Genomic DNA, 12,748 nt, shown 5'->3' on the forward strand with positions numbered 1-12,748 from the left:
GGTCACTATTTTTGGAATTTGAGTGTAGAGTCCTAATTTACTATGTTCCTGTTTATAAGTAGGAAGATAGAATAGGTACAAATCTTTAATGCAGCAGAAGGTTTGGCTCCTGTTGGGATGGTGGATATTCTGCAGTGTTTTTTGAACCCTTGGTATGGCAAAGCAGAGAAAGTGGCCTTGAAAACAGTGTTTAAAATTACGTAAAATATAAAATGTAATTAATTGCTTCATATTGTGAAAAATAAATTAAATTATATTAAATCCTTTAGTTTTACCCTAAACAGAAGAATTAGGAAAATAAATAAAATTTCACTTCATTTTAGTGTGCTAATTTAGAGGTTTAGGGTGATTAGATAACACATTTTCCAAATTGGAAAGTCTGACTGTGAGGCATATGATGTTCCACTTTGAGACATGTATAAATACATTTTGGTGTTTCCCGATAGGAAGAGAGACAGTCATATCCATCACATCTTGTTGGACAAAAGACAGCATTCAATTATACTTGATATAAAAGCTTTCATAGAAATTTACTGAGATAACGATCAATATCCAGTGGTTACAACAGTTGGGGAGTGACTGTTACAAAACCAGTGAGTAGCATAAAAGCTTAATAGGGAGAGATTTAATGCGAAGAAAGTACACAGTGTGAATATTAAAGACCAGGAAACAACTTTACAACTTCAGAAATATTTGAAAAAGTGTTATAGTGAACCTAACATTCTCTACCAAAGAGAATGTATCTAGTTACAAATTGAATCAGCATAAACTATGTTTTGATGAAGAATTCTGAAAATTAACATTAATAGCAGGGGGATAGTTTTCAGTTGTAGCAAAATCAAGACAGGATGAATGGAGATAGCCTAAACAGTATAACATGAGAAAAGTTGATGTTTAACAACAGAGAAAGGGAGACAATTTGAAAAATAAAATCAACTTGAACACAAAGGAAGAACAAAAAATATTGCACATGTGTTTGAAGTGCTGACGAGAATAGTGGTTCTCTCTGCGTTTCTGATAATGTCATCTCTGGTCGCGACGACGAAGGCGCCATCATTCTACTTCGTGTGTTTGGGATTGTTTAACTAACATATTTTGTTCGTCTTCTGCTTCTTTTTTGCAACGTGATTATTAATAGATTCTGTATTTGTTAAGAAATATTGAAATAATTTGCTAAGAGCTTAATATTTTTTATTACATTATCATTTATCTTTATTAATGAGGTAAATATTTCTGTAGAATATTTCCATGATTTAATTTTTTCATGTTTTCCAGACTGCTTTTATTTTGTTGGGTTGCTCTAGGTTGTTTAGTCTGATTCTCACATTTAATCTGATTTAGACCTCGAGGAAGTAAGTATTTTAAAATATTTCGTGCAGTGAATTTTCATTATTTGGTTGTTCCACTATTGACAAATTAGTTAATCTTTTTTTATCTTTGTGATCCAATCATTCTTTTCAGATATTTTGTCACTGTTTTGGTGGTGAAACTTGCTTATACATTTTTAAGAGATTATTTATTAATGTGTTAAATTTTGAATCTACATCAAGGCTGTTTAATACTCATTCCCAATTTTCATTCGATGAGAGATACATTCTTTAATAGTGTCTTCATTTGTGAGTCTGATTGGTATTCTGTACTTATGATAACTGGAGATCGATTTTTTATTATTAATATTACTAGAAGTCATACATCGTGATCAGATGGAGTAATTTTGGATTCTTATGGGGAAATTAACTGTTGCCATGACATTGGAAGATGCTACTCGAGCATTTTACACATTTTTATTGTAAATTTCAATAAGATAATTTGTATTGATGATAATGGGACCACAGTTGACGATGTTGTGCTGTAGGTTTATAAAGATAATTTATAATGCTTTGTAACTTGTTTAGGAAAGTCAGCATTGCCAGTGGGGGCTCTATATATAGCTAGGACATATATGTTGGAATGTTTAGATTCCAATTGCACAATGCAGCGTCTATTTCTTGTTATTTTAGTGACACAATACATTTATCTAATTAAATTTTAGGTTCTTTTTGGCAATAATACTTGCACCTTCTTTTACCATATTTCATCTAGAGTAAGTACCTCCAAAAGTAACATTTTCAAGTTTACCTGTGGTGTTGTGTTAAACACAGATTAGGGTGTGTACTTATTATTAATGGACACTGATAGTTGATCAGTTTTGTTTGAAAGTCCTCTTATGTTATGATGGTGCACCACAGAATTGTTATCTTGATTGTATTCTGAATTTAGAACTGGTTTATTAGCATTGATGTAGACATCTTTCAGGTATTTGGTGACAGATTTGGGCTTAAGCCTAAAAGAAGGGTTAGATCTTACATCAGTGATTACAGGTATCCAGTTTGCACCTAATCTAATTAGCAGTGAGTTGCACAAGCTTCTACTTGCCTTCTGAATTAAGTTGTAATCCGTGTCTGGTATGATCATTCCTATTTAAGGATGAATTGTCAGTTAATCCAATATGTGATTTGTCTGCATTCCAAAGCGCACACTCAAGTAGAATATTTCCACTCCCCACCAACTTGTCTATATTGGGCCTGTCATGGTTGCAAAAGGAAAGTACTAGAAATCTGTTGACTTTGTACATTATGATTGCATAATGTCATGAAAGAGAAATTTATGGGTTCTTACTTGTTCAGTAAGCTCCTGATTATGAGTGTTTGGAATATTCATGCATTACTAATTTTTTAAATAAGCACAGGTGAAATAGGCCTTCAACTTACCTGTGGGGTGGGGGTGGGGGTTCTAAAGAAGGTGGATGAAAATCATAATAAAATTCTACTGACAGTAAAACAAAGGCTTCGTGTACTTAGGAAATTTGAGAACAGAAAATGGGCAACAGAATTTATAATAAAAGTATGTGATAGGGATTGAGTGATTCCATCCTTGAAAGAACACCATATACCAGGCTGACCTACTGATGGCGTATTTTGGGCATAGTTTTCTGGGAGTCCAGTAACACTGGTTTGATTATGGGGAAACTTTCTCCAGAGTTAGTAAGAAATGAGGAAATCAAAAGTTCATGTCATGGTGCGTGCTATGAGAAGTTTTGAAAAGATTGACAGTGAACTGAAAAATGGCTTCAGACTGAGAGTGAAGATACTGTGCCTGTTACAGATTTATTTTTATGGAAGCCCCACAACCCAAATGTTACGTCGAGTTTGAAATCTGTGTGTGTATCTTGTGTTTTCTTTTGATTTGTTTGCCAGCTTTTCCAACACAGACCTTGCCCATGAATTTAAGGTGCAGTGTGTCTTTTATGTGAATGTTCGTTGCTGGTCTTGCTGTTGTTCATTTTGTTTGAGAACATTTGTTGAAACTATCTTCACTATACCAGTGTTGAAATCTTGCAGGGATTGTGACTGGATGTTGATGTGCTGGTCAGGAGATTGCTTCTGCTTTGCAAGAATTCACATGCCCATATTATTCACTTGTTACAGAACTTTCATTCAGAATTTGAATGACTTTTTTATTGTAATGACAGCTTTTGAGCACGTATTTAAATACAAGGATACAATTTGGTCCAATATAATATGGGCTTTTATAGAAATTCCCTCAATGCACAACATTTACATTTTATGATATTCGTGCAGAGATAACCGTATGGAAATGACAGATGTAACTTGGGACACTCTTAATGTCTGTCACATCTATCGTAGGTGATATACCATTGCCATTGGTTTAAATTTTTGTCATGTTCATCTTCATTGATGAATTGGTATACTAGTTTGCAGGCTGATCAGCATTGATAATTTTGCTAAAGAGCATTCACCAGTTGATTAGGCTGTTTTTTGTTAGAAAAAGAAAGTTGATTTTTAAATATTATTTGCACGAGTTTCAGCTGCAAAAGGTTAAAGTTTATACTTGAGGAAGCACCCCACTGTTTCAAGGTACCAGATTGTAAGTGGTAGGGTGTGTGTCATTACATGTTTTGGGGCGGAATTCTGCAGCATGGCGTCGTTACATACTGTTATTTCATTATACTCGTATTTCTTTCAACGTCAATAATCACACATTTCCCAAATGCTTGGGGTTTTATCTAATTTTTTATTCTACATTATTTAGCTTATTTAAAAACTCAGGTTTCCCTTGATATTCGCATAAATCTTTTGCCTTTTACTGAAGATTTCTGTTGAGGGGAACATATGGTTCATACAGTTTCATTCCTACATTTAGATTACTGATTTATTTTTTTAACTTTGTTGTATTGAGAATGTCAGAAAAAAGAAGACTTCTGTGCAGTTTTGGGATCTAACGTAATATTATTCTCAAACACTACCGTGTCCTTATCAATTCACTATTACAAATTCCATTGCCCATGTCAAATCCTACATGAAAACTGCTTGTATTTTCTTTATACATGTTGTATGTTCACAGCAATGGAACCTGGTCCATCAAGAAAGAGAGTAAAGCATGTTGTTCAGGATCAGCTGTCTGGCTTGCAGGAAGATCCAGCTGCGTGTGCCAGCGGCCCGTCTAAAGGGTAAGTGTTCATCATTACTTCTCTCTGATGTACAGAGAATATTTCTTTCAGCACAGGGAACCTGTAAAAGTATGAAAGTAAACCACCAGGTGTATCGGAAGTCTTGACCTGATAATTTTCTAGTGATGTGTAGTGCAGTGAAATCGGCTTTCCTGTGTTATGTACCGTGGTGATACTTTATTGAGAGTGTATTGAACACGGCCTATTGAAGCAACGCATGTGGGGTCAGGATGCTCAGTCATGAGCAATTCGGTTAGAGAGAGAGAGAGAGAGAGCGGCTTGCTTGCACGAAACTTGTGACTGGTGGCAAGTGACGATGTCTTGCGCTTGCGCAGGACCCCGCCTTGTTTTAGTTTCTTTGTGTTTTGAGGGTCAGTTCCCTTCGTAACTCTTGGACCCAGGTATTAAATCAGAATATTCATTGCAGTGTGGATCGTTATGGTTTTCCTGTTGTCATTCGGTTATCCTTTAAGACGCTGCAACGTACGTTCATATTCGTTTTTTGCAATTTGAGGTTGTGTTGTGTTGAGTTGTTTGCGAATGTTGTGCGGGCGGTGATTGGAAGAAGAACGCTAGAAATTGACTGCATATTCGAATGTATGTGACTTGGGCAAGGGAAATTGAGTACGTTTATGCATTAATATTGTGGGTATTTTACACGTGCCATTCTGAGAAGTAAATAACTTCACTCGATTCACGCGTAATGACAAAGCCGCTACTTGTCCTTTGTTCGTGGGTTGAACGCATATCGCCATCTTCATAACTGAGGACTGAGTTGGAAATATGTTTGTAACATACTTTATTTTTGTAAAAAGCCTGGAATGTCATTGCCCAAGAATCTCTACTGTTATTGTTTGTGTATGTATGATTGAAAATTAAATTTCTTTAAGATTTTTTCTTGTGGTAAATGTTTGAACACTGTTATTTGTTTTTTCGGACAGGAATAAGTTGTCAAAAGTAATACTGTCCTCTCATCTTGCCAAAGATTTGGCCTGTTTTTATGAATGTGTTGCTGTAAAGGATCTAAAACTTGAATTTATCATCTTTGGTTTTTGAAGGTGTTTCGTCTCATTGTGATCAACATCAACATTATGGATTAAGTTTTGGCCTGCCCCATATACAGGGATTAAAGTTATTCTGTTTTTTTTTTTCAGGCATTCCTGGATTGTTCTACTCTTCGGTTTATGTTGATAAAGTTGCTTTGGAATTCTGTTCTCATGCATCTTTTCATAGTTTTCATGTTGTCCTCATATTTATTATTGGTTCTTCTGTATTATCTTTGTTACATTTAAGATCCGGCATTCTGTATCCTGCAGTTTCTGTGAGGAATCACATTCCTATTGTTTCATTAATAGCCAGTGTCACGAGATGTGACAAGTTAAATTTCCATACTGAAATTTTATCTCAGTACTTATTTGATGCTGTTCTGTTTGGAAGTACCCTTTCAAACCTGTTACAGCAAATACCGAGCTTCTGTAATTTTATAAGTTGCTGTGGAATTTTGAAAACCTAGTCTTTGATTGTCCCCTTTATTTCATTGATGTCATCGAAACCTTTTCGCTTTGAATTCTAAATTGAGTTTTTGGAAGAACGAAAAGTCGCGCAATACTAAATGCGGAGGAATATGTTAAGAAATGCGCAACAGCCGGAATGGTTGTCAGAAATTTCTGCACAAACAACAGAGTGAAGAAAGCAATCACAACATTTTATTTAGAAAAACTTATATATGAAATAAACTCCCAATACAGATTTCTGTTTACATCAAAAGAGGAGGACATTCTATGTGCTCCTTGCATTTGAGTGAACTCGTCTGGCCTCTTTTATGATTCATCATACTAGACCTGTTAATTTTGAAGATTTGTTTTGGGGTTACCCATGAACCATTGTTTTATCACTTCTGATTTTCTTGGAAAGGAAATAAGGTTCTTTCTGAAGTTTTCCAGGAGTTTTGACACATTGACTTGACTCTACTTCCGCTTGTAAGTCAGCAGATGAGACAAATTTTGCAGCAGTATGTTGGTTCTTAAGATTTTGTATCAGAATGAGAATCCATCCTTATTAACTTACATTTGGTGAGATGTCTGATTTATTTGTAAACAAGTCCCCTAATTTGTATAACTTTTTATCTGCTTTACTGTTGGACTGTAAAATTTCAGTATCTTCGATGAAAGTCATTTTATTTTTTTTTTAAATTTTGAAACAGCTTACCTATTTGAGGTCTGCTAATTGTTTCTTCTGTCAAAGATATTTCTGAAATGTTGCAGATGTCTATAGCAATATTGCTTATTTCATATGTTCTGCTAGTTTTTAAGAAATGTAAATTGCAAGTACGACACATGACCTTACATCGAGATTCATAACCTCTAAATGATACATCCTGTGATTTTGAATTTATGGAGAATGATTTAACAGATTGTACTGTGCCATCATCCGTAACAGAGGAACTTTGTACTGACAGAACTGTTTAGATTTATGTACTTTTATATTAACAGTTTTATAATGGTTGTTTCTGTTGAAATTAGAAAAACTTATCAGCATTTTGATGTTGTGATCTTTTTGTTTCTGGTGTCGCTGGGCTTCCATTGAGATCTTCGATGAATTGTTTTGGAAGACACACATTTCTTACAACTGCTCAGATTCCTTCAACAAACTTACTGAAAAGTCTGGTTATGTTTCTTCGCTCATCCTAATTTTACCATAATATTGCTGAGATGCTTTGCAGCCTCCGTCATTTGGGTGATGAGTAAGTCAGATGATAACTGGATCTTGGTGACTGACGCACAGATGCTGAATCATTTCACGTTTTTCAGTATATGCATACTCACTATGTTTCCACTCAGTGTGCATAAATGTTACGTGTGTTATTTAATAGTAAGATATTGTTTAATTACCAGGTGACTTTACGTCATGTTGTAAGTCAGGCAAGAGTTTATAGTTTATTTTCAGCTATCATCTGTTTTTGTTTTTTTTGAAATTTCTGTAATTGAATAAAATATGAGAATTTTCCTTAATCAGCTTTGGTTGCCCAAGAAATGGATTGGTTGGACAAACTAGAGAAGCGATTAGGGAAATCACTTAGTCAGATGACCAGACATAAGATGGCTGTCTTCTGTGGTCTGGTATAAGTTTACCAGTGATCATTGTCTTTGGATTTGTCACTGTGGAAACCTCAAATGTTACATATTCAGTGAATCTGAAATTTACCTTCTGAGGATAATGCATGTAGACTATTTACTGTGAAGGTGATGAGTGCAGGCATTAACACATTTTTTTCCCTCGTAACTGAATGAATAGGAGTAGGGTAGTTTTGAGGGGAGAGTCTACTTTAGGGCAGTTTTCTTGCATTTATGTGAAAATACTAAGGAGACCCCACAAAAATCCTCGGTCAGAATAACTGAGTTTGAAACCTTTGAGAAGACTCCATATCTGCAGGCTATGTAGCAGTTACATTCTGAACTGGCTTATATTCATTTTCACATCTCTTGTTGAAATTTATGGATCAGAGTGAGTTCTGAGGAAATGGTCTTTCAGGGTAGCTTGCAAGGTTATAATTCTTATTTCAGTCTTCTGCACATCTCCTTGATGAGTAAACACATTAAAGAACAAACAATTTATATGGAGTTGTGTTTGAAGATTATGGAATTCCTGCAAATGATCGGTCTTTTGGCTTATATCCTAAAAAGTGTCATTCCTGGATCGCTTTCGAAGTCACTATAGCTACTTTTATGTTTTGTGAAAGTAAATGATTTAGCAATTCTTTTGAAGGACCTTGAAAACTACATTCGAAATCATCCAGAAGCTCGCCTGGCCAAGATCCAGGATATTGGACGTCATTTTGTGGATGATGGCATCATGTCACAGACAGTGAAATCAGATGTGGAGGCTACTACATCAAGGTGGAGTCGTCTGAGTCAGCAGGTAGAAATAGGGAATTCATTACTTGCTTCTTAAGTCAGCATGATGAGATGAAAGTCTGATAATGTGTAATAATGTGATTGCTCCGTATTAATCTGCTTACCTGTTTGTTTTGACTATTGTACTTTTAAGTTGCCCTCAGTGGACTTGTGGTTTGCGTTTTCGCCACTGGACCCAGGGTTCTCGGGTTCAAACCCAGCCAAGGTCGGTGGACTTTTAAGGATGATAAAACTTTCTTCAGAGGGGAAGTAAAGCCGGCGGTCTCATGTCATAGTTTTAGGGCATGTAAAAGAACCTTATGAGCAGGAACAAGATGTTTTGTAAGCAAAATTCATTGGCCATTTCTCACCCGTATCTCTGTTTTTGGAGTTGCAGCCATTTTTACTGTGGTCTGCTTATTGAAAAAAGCAATTTCGGTCATGGCACTGTCCTTTCATGTCTAGTTTCCAAGCAACAGGAAGCACCATCACCAGCACTCAAATTCAGGACTGAGTTTTTGACTTTTCTAAAATATCTTCTTGGTTTCCAGGAAGAAGCACTTCAAATTTCATATGAATTAGAATATATTTTTTTGAACTGTAAGCAAACACACACACAACTCCGAAATTGAAATTAAGATTACCAACCCTATGAAAGTTATTTTTACCAAAAGATCACATGGGGATGATGTCTTGTCAGTGACATCTGAATGTAAGCTAGATGAAACACGCAATGTTGCCACAACAAATAATACTTCATTCATTGTTTGTAGTTGCGTGATTTTTGTTGTTTTGGAAGTTTGAATACTGTAAATGACCTACGTCGTATGTTTACAGAAACTGACATATGTATTGAAGTTACGTTTAGTTGAAACTTGAGGAACGAAATAGAGAACATCTAATTTTGAAGAGTGTCTCTGATGAAGTAATCTCATTTGACAGTGAAATTGAACCAGCTTGTTGTGGCAGTATGGCATCTGGTAATAAGAATAATTCAATTAAAATCTAAAATAAAATTTGGCCAATACCATGACATCCATTGAATTCTCTTGGTGTCCATCATTTTGTTGAAGGTCTCGGTTACTGGACGATATAAGCGTTGATCTGTGTGAACAAATGTTCCTAAGCTTTAAGGGTTAAGTGTCCCATTAATTTGTGTGTGTGTGGTTGGTTGAATAGGACTATATGGTCCTGTTGTGTCATGATATTGTTATAATGTTTGTATATTCAGACAAATAGCACTGTGTATGTCCAAAATGCTTCTAAGGCTTGACAGTACGTCAAAGATTAATTTTTAACCTAATCATCCACTTTAAGGAAAGGATTCTCTAACTAAGATTCACTTGAAATTTTCAAACAATTTGGAATAATTAAAAGGAATTTTGTTTTCCTGCAGAATGTCAAAATCGGACTAAACAGTCTAAAGGCAGTTTAAAATGCCCCTGTTTATATCATTATGACTGTGTATATATTTGAGGGAATGAAGTTCAGACTTCAGCTCTACTTAAAATACCCACGAGTTTATGAGATTGTCATTTTTTATTGGGAAGAAATTGAACTCTTTATATATCATAAAAGCAAGCTGTATCATACTGCAGTACTGTGGGATGTGCTATAGTTTACTACTCTTTCCAGGCAGGTGATACAATACCTTGCTCTGCTAATCCCATTGATACTCTTCAGTCAAATCACCCCTACCCCTGTCTAAATGTCTCCCCCCCTTACAAGGGTCCTGCAGCATACGTATTTGGTCCAAATATTGAACAAAAAAATCTGAGAATGCTCTTTGCTGTTTCAAGGATCTCTATGAAACAAATAACAAGATAGCATATTTAATTCTGTAGCTTCTCAGTTGGTACCTCAGCAATCGACTTGTACCCACAAGTGAATCGTCATATATTGATGTCAAATGCCACCATTTAAATTTATTTTTAAAACATTTTAAACAGTAGATTGTAGTGCCTTAAACCCAGTTTAAAATTACAGGTGACATTTCACTGTGTTTTTCTTCTTGTACAGTCTGAGGAGCAGTGGGTTAAAGAATAATAATTTTGTTGTTTATATAATTTGTTTTAATTAGTATCAAATTAGCAGTGTTCATTATATTAAATGTGTGTGTACTACATATTTACTTGTAGGTTTTATTTAGTATGTGAATGTATCACGTTACCATATCGATAATAATTTTTCTCTAAATGAGTATGAAATTAATTTTTATATATGTAGCAATAAAAAAGGGAATATCTGCCTTTAAAAATTGAGGAATGAATGTATTAACTATAATTAATAGGAAAAATTTATACCGCTGTATGTGGCTTACATCCTGAAATTGGTTACAGGTGTCAAGACTGATGTTTTCTCATCATTCCAGTGAACTATATAACAAAATATGCCACAGCTGCTTTGTTTTACTCTCTTTCCAGTTCACCATAGTCTCAGGATTCAAATCTGATACCCTAACTTTTCAGTTTTCATTATTTTCCTCAGTTCCTCTGGGTATTGCTGTATTCTGTACAATTTATAATTTACAATGTTCCTGCCAGTTTATGATAAGTGTTCCTCGGAAATGACAAAGCATTATTAAAGTAACAGAGGAATAAATATGGTTACTTTTTTCTTTAATGACAATAGCATGAGGGCCTAATGGAGCTTATGTGTTTTAGTATAAAAAGACAGCTTGTTAGGATTTTGGGATCATACTTTCTGTGCCTTGTGATGATTATCTTTTATTGAAAGTCATTCTACATTTGGCATTGCATTGGAATTTGAAAGGCATGCACTGGCCATGCCTTGATTGCATCTTGCTTTGTGAGTTAGGGATCGTACCGTATTGCTTGAGGACTCTGTCACTAGTCTGAGTAAGAAAGCTTTTATTTGTATTTGTTCTTGTGCCAGTTTTTTTAATTGTCAGTGACATTGCAGCAAAAGTATTAGTTGTAATTACAACTGTTCACCAGTACCAAACATTTTTGTCCCTCTACTGAAAGCTGTTAAACTGCGATATCGTGAACAACGTGGCTGTGTGTACAGCTAAGGTGATATTAAACTACAGGTTGAAACTTTTACACTTATGTTATGGTATTCACCAGTAAGAGTTTTACTAATTGCTAAATTCTGTCCTGTAATTTGTGTTGATGAATTAATTATATTTAGTCTTTCAGAATCCATATACATTTCCACTCGCATACACAGCAACCTTTAAAGTATTAGCAGCTGCACGTACCACGCGCAGTCACAATTAGAATACTCCATTTAACTGTTGTGTGAGGCTCTTCGAACTGCATCGGAGTCACATTCGAGCTAAGAGAATCCTAATTGTTCTTCTTTAAAATGGGGACAACAACAAGCAGCGGTTGCCGTAGTAGCCCGAATGAAAAACTTAAAAGTGTTAGAGCAACGGTTTAAAAGGGGATACATTTTTGACAGCGTGTCCGAGTTCATTTTTAACTTGCGGATGGCGTTAACATTCAGGTCATTGTATCTGTCAGTTATCGTCAGGAGGCCAGAATATGTCACAAGGCTGGCCCGGATTTTTCTCTAATTTGTATTTGGAGGTGCCCAATTAGGCACTGCAATTGTAATGAATGAGCTGCTTTTCTGCCGGCCAGTGTGCAGTCGTGGCAGTCACCGGGTGAACTCGCTCGATCTTACCCGTCGAAACAATTTAACGTCAGTGGAAGGCACTATTAGTCGTCTAAAAGTTTAGTCTGTACGGAAGCCGTTTATAGTTTGGTAGATATTGACCGCCGTTTCAGATCCTTGTGCCCCCATCATCATACTCGTCGCCGTGGGGAACTCAGATCTTACCAAAATCATCTTAGTTTTTCTTTAATGACGAGTTTATAAAGCCAAGGAAACGATTCAGTCCATTATTGATTTATATAACGTTATTTTTGTAATATAATTAATGATAAATGTACCTTTCTTCAAGAACATATTGACTGAGCAGCCATTTGTTACGTTTTTATGCAGTCAATTTTCCCTTACTAACGTAAGAATCCTCAAACACGTATAGAAAATAGGTCTACTTGTTCAGTGACAAAGAACATCATCGCAGTCACATAATTACAGTTCGGGTTTCGTATTTGTGAGGCTCTGTTCTCAGCCCAAAGACCGTGCTTTCTGATGGAGGTATTTCATGATTTTCCTCAGTATCTCCAGGAAGATGCCTGGATGGTACCTTAAACTACGCCACTGGCCGTCCATCCTGAATACTTTCCGGTTAATTATTAACTAATTATTCTGTCATTCGACGCTGTCTGGTTTGCGATACTGAAGTTACGTAATTTTAAATGACCAAAACATGTTCGTGTGTGAAGAGAGACCTAGTATGTTGTTATTCTTT

At 35.6% G+C, this 12,748-nt stretch overlaps 1 protein-coding gene and 1 pseudogene across 16 annotated transcripts in view; both read left to right on the forward strand.

Moving 5' to 3' along the window:
• Positions 1–1,226: 1,226 nt before the first annotated feature.
• LOC147870742 (structural maintenance of chromosomes protein 6-like) overlaps positions 1,227–12,748 on the forward strand; it is a 36,931-nt gene continuing 25,409 nt past the window's right edge. For 9 of the 16 annotated variants that reach the window (XM_087342023.1, XM_087342024.1, XM_087342026.1 and 6 more), the window contains exons 1-2: positions 1,568–1,616; positions 4,405–4,510. In XM_087342023.1, coding sequence (XP_087198149.1) covers positions 1,583–1,616; positions 4,405–4,510 — 140 coding nt within the window. In that variant the 5' untranslated portion in view covers positions 1,568–1,582. Of the gene's footprint in view, positions 1,353–1,567; positions 1,617–1,670; positions 1,852–2,438; positions 3,687–4,404; positions 4,511–4,535; positions 5,369–5,664; positions 7,254–8,275; positions 8,429–12,748 lie in introns of those variants that run through there. The other 7 variants (XM_087342035.1, XM_087342033.1, XM_087342029.1 and 4 more) reach the window with 7 other exon arrangements.
• On the forward strand, positions 4,102–4,214 carry LOC147870743 (U5 spliceosomal RNA; annotated as a pseudogene).

Source organism: Zootermopsis nevadensis, unplaced genomic scaffold (genome assembly GCF_977971745.1).
Source record: "Zootermopsis nevadensis isolate Lab colony 2312 unplaced genomic scaffold, Znev_1.0 Znev_ptg000204l, whole genome shotgun sequence".
NCBI lineage: Eukaryota > Metazoa > Arthropoda > Insecta > Blattodea > Termopsidae > Zootermopsis > Zootermopsis nevadensis.